This window comes from Dermacentor albipictus, chromosome 7 (assembly GCF_038994185.2).
Source record: "Dermacentor albipictus isolate Rhodes 1998 colony chromosome 7, USDA_Dalb.pri_finalv2, whole genome shotgun sequence".
Classification (NCBI taxonomy): Eukaryota; Metazoa; Arthropoda; class Arachnida; order Ixodida; family Ixodidae; genus Dermacentor; species Dermacentor albipictus.
Genome location: NC_091827.1, coordinates 14,156,871 through 14,170,483, shown reverse-complemented (window position 1 = coordinate 14,170,483; position 13,613 = coordinate 14,156,871). Strand labels below are relative to the sequence as shown.

The window sequence follows — 13,613 nt, the reverse complement described above, 5'->3', positions numbered from 1 at the left end:
AGGCAACGTGCGCCGGCGCTTTCCCCTCCCACCGTCGTCTGGTCACGGCGCCAGAACCGCTTGTTTACCGCGGTCTCGAAAACACCTACGCCCTCGCAAAGCTGCCGCAGACCTCTTTGCACGGCTGCCCAAGAAAAAAAATGCTGGTGGCACGACTCACATCCAAGTCGATGTCAGTCACTGTGTCCATGATAGTCGGTGTCTGGAGGTCACCATCAGCCTTCAAGAGACTGTCCGCGTAGAAGTCCTCATGGACCGGGTACTCCATGGCGCAGCTCGACCACACGTCGGTATCCATGAACCGCCGACTACCGCGCGTGCACTACGAAACTGAACGAGTGTGCGGTGCGCCAGGCGGCCGCTTTCTTTTCAGGAACGGCAGCGGATCGCTCCTCCTCTGTACGCTTCCCTCGCCCTTTCTCCTCCCCCAGCCCCATGACACGTAGGCACGCATCGGTGACGTCGCCGCGACGTCACGCCTACGTCGCGTTCGAGCGCGTCCTCCTTTGGCTGTCCTCTGCCAAATGGGCCGAGCGCCGTCCTATCTCTTCGTGGAAGGAAAAACAGCAGTGCGTTCTCTCCTCGCACTTCCAGCGATGCTGCCCTCTCTCCCTCCGCACAATGTGACGTTTTAGCCGTTCGGCTCGACGTTGGCAGACATGTGGTAGCGTCGCCGGCTTTCCAAACTTCTCTCTACGACGCCTGCGACGTCGCGATTCAACCACTACACGGCTCGCCATGAGAGCACACCAAAACGCGCGCACGGAGCTGACGCCCGAGAAATGTTGTGCGACATACAAATCATAGAAGCTCATAGCAAAGAAAACGGAGTTCGACGTCCACTTATAATGCGAACGTAAGCGACCGACGCTATGTATATATCGCCCCCACATATATAGCCACAAATGCGATGTAAGCAACACTTCCCGCCTCGTGTTTTGGAGAAGCAGTCGAAATATGCGCAGAAATATACGCATACAGGGTGTCCCAGCTGTCATCACCGAGTTAAAAAGCGAAGCCTATGCGGATGAGACCAATGGCATGTCGTTGGCAGCAACATGGAAAGACGTCCAGTATCTTTTTTTTATTGCTCCTAATTAATTAACCTGTAATGATCTACGAGCTAACTTTTGTAAACACAATTTTTTAGAACATACTCGAAAACCAATCTAAATTGTTTACAGCGCGCATCGCTTGTGCGTCTTCCTATTTCGCGCTCAAAAAAAAAAAAAAGAAAGAAAGCCGCAAAGTGTAATGAAAGCCCTCAGTGTGGCAACTAAATTGTTGAACGAATAAGTGGATATATTTAATCGGATTCGGATTCATTGATTTACAGACGCGATCTTCAACGTAAACAAAACTAGCGATTTATGCGCACATACTTAGCAAAAAGCAAAAGAAACCGGGCTATTTGTATCGACTAATTACCTTTAACGGCGACACTTCGCGCCAATCGACGTATCAATAATACCAAGTCCACACACGCGCAATCGAAGAACTCTAAAAATGATGTCGCCGAAAAGCAATCTAGTGAGGAAAATCAAGACATTCGCGCTCACACAATGACGGTTTGGATGCCGCCACATTCGCCCTGCGTAACCAGGCGGCATCGCGTGAGAAATCCTCGCTGCTGCATCCAGTAAGTGCAGCAGGATCTGCATGTACCCACGGTTTATTCAAGACGGTACACGTACCGTTTCTCCGCCGCCAACTTCGTGCAGTGAAATGGAGACATCGAAAAACTATCCGTAGTCGTGCCGATCGAAAGGCACGCTCTTCTTCTTCTCCTTGAGAATATACATTTGAACACAGAAGAAAGGCCTTCCATGGCGCCTGCCTGCGTCGCCTTGTGTCTCTGGACACAAGGCGCGCTAGGAAGACTTGGGCCTTTGTTTCTCACATTTCCTAGAGACACCGATCTCTTCGACAGGTGTGAAGATACACCAGTGACAGCGACGAAAGAGACGCTCAGGCGAAGCAACTGCCGGCACCGATCGCTAGGCTAAAGCCCACTTGTTGATGCAACGCCACCACCACGAGCTTGATGACGTTGCATACTATAAGTGAGGGCGATCGAAGAAGCACAACTTCGCAGTAATCTTCGGTTTATTTGCCTAACAGTTGGTCGGTGGACTGACCTTCTTGAATTGGAAAATCCCGTCCCTATTGATAACGAGAAGAAAGGGAACCGAGGGGCCCGATTTTTACTAATAATATCATAAGAAGGCAACAAAGACTCCACGGACACCTTAGGGGAAATTACTTGTACTTACTGATTGAGTTAAAGAAATGATAAATTAATGGAAATGACAGTGGATGAAAACTCAACATGGCGTAGGTGGGATACGAGCCCACGTCTTCGCATTAAGCGGGCCAATTGCGCTGTAATTGAGCTCTTACCAATTGAGCTGCGCCGCGGCACCGTTTTCCTATCAACTCTCTGGGGTCTTTATGCTTTACTACTATAACTAACCCTAGGAGTGTTGGTGTGTATATATATATATGAACAGGTTAGACAGCGGAGAGGAGATATCGTTACTTATTGTTCTTCGCACTAACTATCTTTTGTTTCAATTTCCAAGACCCAAGAAAAGGGTACTTGGATAAACAAATTATTGTGCCACGAGTGCCCAGCACACGGTGTTGGTTAGCTTTATACTTTTCAGCGTCACCGCCGCACCGAAGTCCAGCCAGCTTCGCCCGTGCTTTCGCAGCCATACCCTGCGGCCGGGAGTATCCGGCCCACCGCCGCTCCAGTAGCGCGCAGACCACCGCACTTGGCAGCGGTTCAAAAGAGACGCCTTAAAACATTTGCATGCAACGTCCGACACCGCCGCCGGCGGCAGAACCGGTATACCGTGCGCCGTAGCAGCGCTAGCTCGCCGGGACTCTCTCCTTGCCGTCCACTACGTCGGGTGCAAGCCAAGTTCGCCACCAGCACTATAGCGAAGTGTATTTTTTTTTTCTTTTTTTCGTCTCACAAGCCTTCAGCTACTACGAAGAGAAAGGAGGGTGAAGTGTTCGGTCGCGTAACCGCATGCCGTAGTAAAACAACGTGCTCTTTCTAGGAACGGCGGAAGTGAGTTTTTTCTTCTTTTCTTTTTTTTCTTAGCGAGGCATGCTTCGACCGCCCATTCCATTGATTACCGGCCTTCGCTGACGGCTCGGTGGTTTTCGAAGCAAGAAAGACAAGAGGAAGAGGCGGCGGTGTACCTCCCGAGGCGATTCGAGGCGGTGTCGCTCAAAAGCATACCGCTGCGGGTGCCGGGGAATCGACTCCGAAGAGGCACCGACGAGGAGGCACAATATCTTCGCTTTGTTGACCACCGCCGACAACCACCACCAAAGGCGAGAGCAGTATACATTGCCCACGTCGATATTGCAAAGGAACGTGCGTGCTAAGTGCCTTAAAGTACCGAGCGAGAAGATAGGGGCCCGAGGTTTCTTTCTGTACACGAAAGACCGCCGCTTGTCGCTGCAGCAGCAGATCGTCGGTTGTGAACAAGCTCGCGAAAGAAACAGTAGGAAAAGCAGCCGAAAAAGGGGGAAAAGAAGCCTCGCAAAAGACAAGTCCACTTGTCGAATCCACGGTGGTCGAAACGTTGCCTCCCGATTTCGCCTTGTTCTCGCTTTGCTCATCGTCTTGAATTTCCAACTTCTGCCTGCCTCCCCCTCCCCCCCCTTTTCATTTTTGCCTGAGCGAAGTGTGTGGCATCTCACAGCTCAGCGCGCAAACGTCTCGTTTCCTGTGCGTGCGTGCGTGCGTGTGTGTTTGTGCGTGTGTGCGTGTGTGTGTGTGTGTGTGTGTGTGTGTGTGTGTGTGTGTGTGTGTGTGTGTGTGTGTGTGTGTGTGTGTGTGTGTGTGTGTGTGTGTGTGTGTGTGTGTGTGCGCGCGCATGATTGATGCGCGCCCACATTAGCGCAGGGCTTTCTGTCGTGCTTCCGTGTACGCCACCAAGTCGTGCAGTACACACGTTTTCGCGTAAACAAAGACCGAACAGGCGAGACCGCCAGAGCCGTTCCCAACCGTCAACAGCACAATTTTGTTTTAACCACGTGGAAACCACGTGTAACTATGTGGGACTAAAGCCCCTCCATGCGCGTTTTCGCCGACCAGCTATGCGGCGGCAGGTGGATGGAGGGGCTTTTTGTGGGACAACGTCGCGCTTGTTTAAAGGCGGTTTCAGGTAGATGTGTGTGAAACAATGTTTCGGATAATAGATACACTGCAGGTATGCGGAACATCGTTCGGGATAACAGGGGGTATATCACTGGAACCCAGTTCTACATATACACTGTGATTGCATTAAAAAAAAAAATGGAGACGAATCTATGGGAAGCCGTTCCAAATACTTTGCGATTTTATGTGGAGCGCCGTTTAAGTGGAAAATATTCGCGAAAATATACCGATAACTGGCGCCTAGGCGGAACTAGGTTAATGGCGACCGACATAAAGGATAGCTTGCTTATTCATACCTCAAGGGTCCCAGTGAAACATCTTCGACTGGGGCGAAATGCAAAAATAAATAAATAAATAATGATAATAATAAAAAAATCCCTGTGTCTCGTAGGCATTGGGGGCACGTTAAAGATCGCCTGGTGGTCAAAATTAATCCGGTGTCCGCGACTCATAACCAGACCGTGATTTTGGCACGGAAAACCCAAGAATTCAATTCAATGGGACACCACCTATCGAGCTATGCAAAGCGGCCATTAGCGCGGAACTGGCCTATAGCGCACTTATAAGTTTGAAGAGCTCGAGATTACAACAGAAGCACTGCGAAGTCGTGCATGTCACGACAGGTCCTCGTGAGGGCACAAACACATGACGCTCAAGTGCCATATGTGTTTTCGCCGCTGCTGCATTAAGCAGACGCATAAGCTCTGTTTTCGTTCCTACGAAATTGTGAACTCGTGATACCACGTCGCTTTCCTGCTACGCATTTGCTAGTTGCTCTATCCTTTATGGCTGCTTTGTTTGTCGGCGTGAAGCGATGTTCTTTTCCCACCACTGACGCAAAATTAACGCTTGTTTCTTTAAAAACATATGAAAAGAAGGTCGAAAGCCCCCACAAGCCGGTTCCATAGCGGTGTTTCTGTCTCAAATGAAAACAATGCAGGAAAATAAAAAACTAAAATGGAGAGTCTATTGTACGAGTCGTAAGCAGTACGGAGGTAAGTCACTTGGAGAAACAATTCGACATCTTTCGTGCCTGGGGAGTTCAACTAACTTTTTCTTTTCTTTTTTTCACGACAAGCACTTAAATTAACGCCGCGGAAGGCATTCGGCAACGGACATGTTGAAGAAAACCACACATGGTAGAATAGCTCGGCTGCAACGTTTAACACCAATGAGTGCCACTGCCTTTGTTCAGTGAAGGACGTTTGGCAAAACTTTAGAGGTCAGAGCGAAATCTTCGCGGCTTCCAGAGAAGAAATACTCGCGGCATTGAAGGATGGCCCGAAAACAATGCGTCCATGCACGGCAACCTCTCCTTAGAAGGCCCATCTATATCGCTGCGCCGGCGACAAGGGCCACAGGCATATCAGAATCGCCATGCGTGCTGGGCCATCCTGTGATACCATATATACTGTGCGGTATCAGCGGCAGCCACGAATGCCTTTGTCTTCATTTTGCGCACCAGGACGGAGAATGCAGTTGCCGGAGCCGAACGGCGACAGGGCTCGGCTTTATCGGTCACGATATAGCCCCCAAAATATAGCGCAGATATCGCGCGAGTTGCCAATCGCTCAACAGTAGAAAACGATTTCTTGGGAAGCGCATTTCGCAGTTTTTCGCTGCCGGCTAAAGGCGCCGGCGATAACGAATTGGCGGGATCGCTACGAGCAGGTTCATTCATCGAGGTTGCGGGGAAGTCAGGCAGCTGAGTCATCTACATGACTCAGCTTCTCTGAGCCTCCGGAAACTCTTTATCAGGCATAGCGAGTTCCATGCTAAGATTAATCTCGAATTTTAGCCGAGACAAGGGCGTTCGATGAACGAGTGAACGAGGCCTAACTAGTGCGCATACATTCGTTTAAAAAAAATTTAAGTTTAAAAATATAAGTTTTAAACAAAATAATTAAATTCTGCGTGTTTTATGTGTCAGAGCCCCGACCTGATTACGAGGCACTCCGTATAGTGGGGGACTCGGGATTAATTATGAGCACGTAGGATTATTTCTTTCTTTAGCGTGCACCTAAATCTATAAGCATACACGAGCGTTTTCTTTTTACATTTCGCCTCCATCGAAATGCGGCTGACGCGTGCGGGATCGCACCCACAACCTCTGGTTCAGCAGCGCAACGCCACACGTAGCCACAGGGCTACCAGGGCCGCAGTGACGCTTAATTAGATTCTAGAGCTCAGTGCAACTCAAACTGATTACACAACGGTTCGCAAATTATTAAGCGTGCGTCTCATTACAGCACCACAGTTCTTGAAGGCACCTCCTGCTTGCAGTGGGCCTGCTCGTCACGTCTACAAGTCACCGTTTCCATCCGATAGTGTTCTAACTAAAAGCATAGCTAAAGAGCGTGCTGCACGTATGATGGCGTCAGTGAAGGAAATTATGTGTGGTGTATATTCCGAACAATTCATTTGCCTTCCTTTATTGATAGCCTGTCCCTGCATGTTGTTGAACTAGCGTACTTTTGGAAAAAATGACTATAAGGTAAAAAACTAGTGGTGGGCAACACCACAAAGGCGTTAAGTGCATGGACGTTTGCCACGAGTCGAACCACCACCAATCCGTCAGCGCCTATCCAGAGGTCAACGCAGCGTGGACACTGACTCCTGACGGGTCCCACAAAAGGTCAATCACTCCACGATTACCTGGTAGCCTGAGCGAATGATGAAAAGGGGAGGAACGACGACCTGGGAATCGCAGTTAATTAGACGTCTAACACAAGTCAGCGCCGATCCGCGCCAATCCGCGGCGCCCATCCATCAGCGCCTATCCAGATGCAACAATACCTTGGTTTGAGCGAGTTGGTTCATCTCGACAATTTTCACAAAAACGCGTTAAGGACGAAAGGAACACATACGACAGGACTGGCGCTACTTCCAACTGGCATTTATTACAAACAGTCATCTATTTATGCTCTGCGCACAGGTTCCATCATACACTCATCATCAAACACACAAAATATTGTCAGAAGGACGCTAAAATAATACCACATAATATTGGGGCTATTGACGAACCGTCAATAGCTCGTCAATCGTCAAAAAAGAAGCGTCAATCGTCAATAGCCCCAATATTATGCGATAATTTTTTAGCATTCTTTGACTGTCCTTTTTAGTGTTTTAGCGTCCTTCCGTAACTGGAGCCGCGTAAACCCTCTTCCTTCATTTTCTACAACCTGACGTAGCAGTCGATGGGCTTGGTGGATTCCTTGCCCTAGCGCCACCAGGGTCGAGAGAAAGAGGCGTCAAGAAAAAGAGGCGTACAACACGGCCGAGTAAATCTAAAGCCACTAAACCCTGTGCGGAGCGCAGAGAAAGATTTAGGGAGGCGCGTTTGTCGCTTGGAATGTTTTCGAGTTAAGAGCGCATCCGAATCGTCAGACGAGGTTGAAAAGAAATCGACGTTCGGCGTGGAGGACAAAAGTCAGGGGGCAATTATGTTCCCACTCGTTTAGTTCTTTTCTAGGTGTAGATTGCAGGACGCGATAGAACACGGTGGTCAGGGGACGCGACGTGGTCATACCGAGCAGTGCATTCCGAGGAAAATGCCAGAAGGGCAGGTGGACAGTGCGAAAAGATATCGGGGCTCTGCGTGCCCTTGTTAACTACGTGCCCTTTGTATTCCCGGGTTGACTAGTTTGAGAGAAGCTTTCAGACAGCGACCCCCTCCAGTACGGCTTAAGGAGAGGGTTTTCGCGAGCATCAATTTCGGGAACTGTTTTTTTCGGTATGGTGCTCTTCTTTAACAGATATGCGGTTTTCTATTTCTTTTCTTCTGCTTCCTTTTTTTTCTTTTTTGTCTAGGGTATTTCTTAGAAATCTGTAGGGCACGCTTGTGCAGCAATTCACTTTTCCCAACTGGTCGCGAGGTCTTTTCTTCTTTAAAGACTGGTATTCAGAGGAGCTGTTATTAACAGCAGAATTTAGAAAATGTCCCTTGAAGGTGTGTCTCGCTCGGACACAGAGAAGCAACGCGTTAGTGCGCGTCTCGCACGGATATTCATAAGACGACACCGTTTGAGAATCGCTTAGAGCGTGCGTGGTAGTATTTGGAAATGAGCTCGAATGTAGCAGAAATTCGTTTTCTTTTTTCACGGCTTCTGACCTTATTGCGACAACCATTTATTTAGCGTTTTTGGAAAGCTAGTTACAGCATTAACTGATCCTTGGAAGGTTTGTTTTCCAGGCTCTAAAGATGTTGAGATGCTAGTTCTGCAGGCACTTTATGACAATTGATGATCTTGTGTTTTCCACTGATCCTTTGTCCCTGATATTTCAATTTGTTTTCTTTCTTTTTCTTTTGCACTAGTCAGTACGAACGTGGTAACGAATAATACAGAAATACTTATTATTCCTGTCCGACACGTATACTCGAAAAAAGTTGATATTCGCCCACCTCTAGTAAAAACTTAGGCATATAACATGTCATTAAGAAGGATTCCCCGCTTTGCATAGGCCTCCAAAAATACACACCCATTGCGGAAGAAGCTTTAAAGTCTTTTTGGGATGTGCGATTTGGTGCATCCCAAAGATTTTTTCAATACGGTTTAGATATCTTTTTCGCATTCCAGGGGCCGGCTCCATGCTGCCAGATACTATATCACTTGAAGAGCACTGGTGGCGGTGGTGTTGAGCTATTCTTCAACGGCGTTTAACTCATTTTGCGCTTGTCGACCGAAACGATTTATCGTCGCTGCTGTTTCCATGCGAGCCAGCTAGTGATTTGAGCGTATACCCTATATTCTTCTCTTTACAACGACACGTGACAAATTTGTGCTATCTTGCACGCCGCATCGCGGGCGGTGGTTCAGAGCGTGCGCACACTCGTTTACGCGTGACGAACGTGACAGAGAGAACAGGCGACGCCAAAAATTGGTTTGAACCATAGAGTTACTGTGTAGGCTCTCCCTTTCAGGGACAGCAACTATAGCTTGAACCTCTCCATCGCGTCCCACGTGCACAATGCCCTCTCGAGCTGCCTGGAAGTCGCCAGAGTAGCCTCTTGACAGCTGTAATTATCCGTGACCCCCTCAGAAGCACTAGGGAAAGCGCGGGGCATGCCTTTCTACTAACGACGCAGTCGCGCTCGCTCGGTACAGATTTATCGATGCGTGCGAAAATAAAATATACAGTTGAAAATTAGCGCTGTCTCTGCTGTCTCTGTGTATCTGCTTCTTCATATATACGTCCTCGTTCAGTCGCGATTACACATTATATCATGCATTCAAACCAACTAGCCCGCCAACGTGTTTTAGCCGATATGTTATGCCATTAGGTATAAGCGCGTTTCGCAGCACGGTACGAAAAGGGCTGAGTGCGATGTACCGCACATGTGAGGAAGTTTAGTAGTTGTGACACGTGTGTTGCTTATAGTATTCCCATTGTAAACAGTGTGGTTTCGCCCACCTCTTCAATAACTTTTCAGTAATTGGGAACGCTAAGACGCAAAAGGAAAGAGATTATAGAAGCTTTCCACATCTATAAACTTGGTCCGGACAAGTGTGTGAGCGCGCCATCTGTGTTCCTGACAAGCAGAGAGCTCCGGTTTCTCGGTAAAGGTTGTCACGCGTATTTAGATAGTTTGCCTTCGAGTGATTTGAGTGCTGTCACGCATGATCAGCTTAGTCTTTGGGGACGCCGTTTGTGAGAAATGAAGCAAGTTGTCAGACCAGCACCCTTCCCGTTCCTTTCTCTGTGTATTGCCTCGCGATTTTTTTTTTCTAGTTATTCTTTCCGTTTGCTGGCATGCCCTTACAAATTCCCATACATGGGGGGAAGAGCGGGACAGTGAAAAAGAGACGTGAAAAGGTAAGGAAATGCTACTACCATAGACACAACAAGGGTTGTGGGCAAACTAAAGGCTGTTGTGACTGCCAGTCCTTCAGAGCGGGGGACGTCCCACCAGCGACGTGCGATTGTCACGGTTGATTTTCACGCCTCATCGTTCGCTTCGCTTCAAGACAGCAACGTCGCCCCCCTGACCGTCACTAAGTGGCCAGTTATCGATGAAAGGGTCCTTCCCGGGACAGGTGGTGGCCTCCCATTGTGACAAGTTGGAGACGGGTGCACCACGAGGCAACACATAGAGGGCAGCACGCTGACAAGCAGAGAGGGGTGAAGGAGGTGGTCAACGATTCCGGGGTTGTGCTTGGCCAGTGAATTCCCTCAAGGAGGGAAAGAGGGAAGAAAAGGGGCATAAAAGCCGATCCAGACGGCTGTGAGGGGGGGGGGGGGGGGGCATAGAGAGACTAGTAAGCTTAAATTTAGGTGCACCAAGGGGTCAAAGTAACACCACGGTATGAAAGTTAATCTGAGTCCGCCACTGAGGCCTGCCTTATAATGCCCCATTGTGGTTTTGGCACATACAGCCACATAATTCAATTAAAGTTTAACACTTCTGCCACGATGCGATGTGTCATTCGAGGCAATGACGATGCTCAACCCTCTCAGGGGTTACGATGCGTGGCGCACAACACCTCAAAAACAAACTCGTCTCTCGTTGTGTTCTGTGCACTACGCAGGCAAACAGCAGCTGTGCACGCAACTTATAACGTTTAGCATCAACTCACCCCTCTCGTATCGGACTAAACGCTGAAGAAATTAAGCATTCGCCGTCAACACCAGCGCTAATTGTCGTAAATCAAAGCAGACAGCCCAGAAAGCTTTGCTTACATCGATTCCCAAAGCGCGTGAGATACACACTATTTTTAATTCTAAGTTTTACGAACAGCAACCAAAATCGGATTACGTGACACGCCGTATAAAGGGGAAACTACGAATTAATTTTGATAACCTGAGGTTCCTTAACGTGCACCCTGATCTAGGCACACTCGCGTTTTCGAGCTTCGCTCCCATGTAAATGCGGCCGCCGCGGCCGGAATCCAACCCGCAACCTCTAGCTAAGCAGTGCAACGCCATATAGCCAATATAGGCTACCGCGGCGAATTATTATTATTATTATTATTATTATTATTATTATTATTATTATTATTATTATTATTATCCTTGAAATTACTCGCAATGGCCGCTGCTCGACCAACATAGATGCAACGGGATTACCCGCACTAACCACCCTACGAATGGGGCCACATGCCCGATGTGACGTTACCCGCGCGGGCGCCAATCCCGCGCAATGCGGGAAAGCGCGCGCAACCGGGGCAAGCTGCGGTGGAAATCGTGCGCGCGTATATATACAGGCAACGGGCTAAAGTACTCCGCTTTCCAAAAACGGAGGCCAGCCCCCCTCCTCAGAAAGTGGGCTGCGAGCGACGGCAAGGGAACCGGACTCGCCAAATCGATACATGTATGCCGTGGCGGGGAAATCCCCGGAACGCTTTCCCCCCACCACCATCGCCGCCATCGCACAACCACAACAAACGCCGAGGCAGAGAGGGGGCCCCACTCGCGCAACGAGCTCGACGAAGGCTACGCGCGAGAGGAAGAGAGCGTGTCTCGGGCACAGCGTGTGCCAAGAGCGCCAAGCGCACGTAACGGCGCTGCCTTCCTCGGAGGAAGTGGAGAAGAAAAACTGGGCCACCGGCGGCACCGCGCCGGCCGCCTCGGCGACGGAACGATCGGGGTTTTTACGTGGAACCGACAAGAATCTGGCGGACGCCGCCGCAGGGTCCGCGGGGTGAGGGTACACGTGGTGTCGTCGCGTCGCTTTGAGAAACTGCGGCAGCAGCAGCAGCACAAGCAGTCGCTCGTTTGGCTTTGTTTGTTGTTCTCGAGGCGGTGAATTTCCACTGCGTCAGCGTCTCGTAAACAAATAACGACAGAAGCCATGGGAGAAGGTGTGAATACCCGCAGAAGTTCCTCGGACCGCGACCCAGCAGCTCATGCGAATACGCACTTCTGAGAGATTTAAGAAAACGTACATGCGCCTCGATATCGTTGCCGACTGACGTCTGTACACGCGCACGTGTTAAGCGCACGTGATACTACACGTGCATTTGTAGATTCGGCCCAATCGAGGTGTGCTCGTGTGCAAGTCTGCACTGAGCCGTGTCAATGCGTGACGACCTGCGGGTATAGCAATCACGTATGCAGCACAGTCTCCTTCGTCACAAGTTTTGACGCGGCTCTACACGAGTTACAAGAGCTGTCACCAGACCCCGTTCTGTATTTGTGATATTCAGAACGAACCAAACAGGCTACAGGTTCAGAATTAACCAAACGAAAGTTTTTCGAGGGCACAAGTATACAGGGCCCGACAACGTACGCGTCCGTTCACGCGCGCAGTGGCTTCAGAACTTTTCTAAGAGACTGTATATACGCGGTGAAGCACCACCATGGCGTGGATTCCGTGAGAGCAAACGGGGGTAGCCGATATTAAACTTGACATTAAGAGGGCGAGAATGGAGCTGAACAGGTCATGTAATGTGTATAGGGCACATAAATGCATGGTGGTCCATAAGAGTTACAGAATGGGCGCCAAGGGGGGGAGGGAAGCGCAGTCGAGGACGGTAGAGAATAAGGTGGGGTGACGAATGGAGGAAATCTGAAGGCATATAACGTGGAACCAGCTAGCGCACGACAGGGGCTTTGCCCTACTGTGGACATACAAATAGGGTGATATACACGGAGAACACCTGCACTATATATATAAAAAAAAAAACTGTAGCGCGAGCTGCATTTCACAAGTGATGAATGAGATCAATGCTATAGCCGCGAACATGTACACAAGCTGTAAAAAAAAAAAGGGGGGGGGGGCTATAGAACGAGGATGATCAAGGGAAAAAAAATTCATCAGCCCTTCCCCTCTGTGAAGAAGGACGAGTATATGGAAGCTGTGGTGTGATTGATTGAGGCGTCTATGTGTATAACGTATTATTATTGTTATTAAAGGACACAGATAACGAATACATTTTTTGACTGTGGAGTGATTTATTTTTGCTCTTTTATGCAGTATAGTGACGTGTGCAAGTACCGCCGCATGGCAGAGGGGAATTCCGCAACATCTACAACTTCAATGCGAACTAACTAATAATGACAAGTAAATGAAACTCGACGTAATGATAGAGTCGTCTTAGCGGCCAATTTCAGTATAATCTTTCTTTGGCCAAGACACTTACAGTAGAATGAGAGCTACAGAGGATTCGCAAGAAACTGGAGACGAAAATCTGTTGTGTCGACGCGACGCGTATATATAGACGGAAGGACATCGAAGTACCACCGCTGGAGGGTAGCTATATTCGCTGTAAAATGACCACTGCAGAACTCCGGAATTTAATTAATCTAAGCGCGACATTTCGACACCCGCAAAGTAGTGCCATTATAAGCGTATCTCTTGTTGTGCGATCATAGAACAAATAGCCCGAGAAGAAAAACAACTCCCCACTCGTCCCCAATCCCATGCAAGCACCCATATATATATATATATATATATATATATATATATATATATATATATATATATATATATATA

The 13,613-nt window shown here is 48.8% G+C and overlaps 1 protein-coding gene across 5 annotated transcripts in view; it reads right to left on the bottom strand.

The window, feature by feature from the left end:
• LOC139047711 (transcription factor kayak-like) overlaps window positions 1–13,613 on the bottom strand; it is a 93,017-nt gene that overhangs the window by 14,630 nt on the left and 64,774 nt on the right. For 2 of the 5 annotated variants that reach the window (XM_070521666.1, XM_070521667.1), the window contains exon 1: window positions 161–362. The exons of 2 other annotated variants lie outside the window; for them this stretch is intronic. In XM_070521666.1, coding sequence (XP_070377767.1) covers window positions 161–298 — 138 coding nt within the window. In that variant the 5' untranslated portion in view covers window positions 299–362. Of the gene's footprint in view, window positions 1–160; window positions 364–13,613 lie in introns of those variants that run through there. One more of the 5 variants, XM_070521668.1, reaches the window with a different exon arrangement.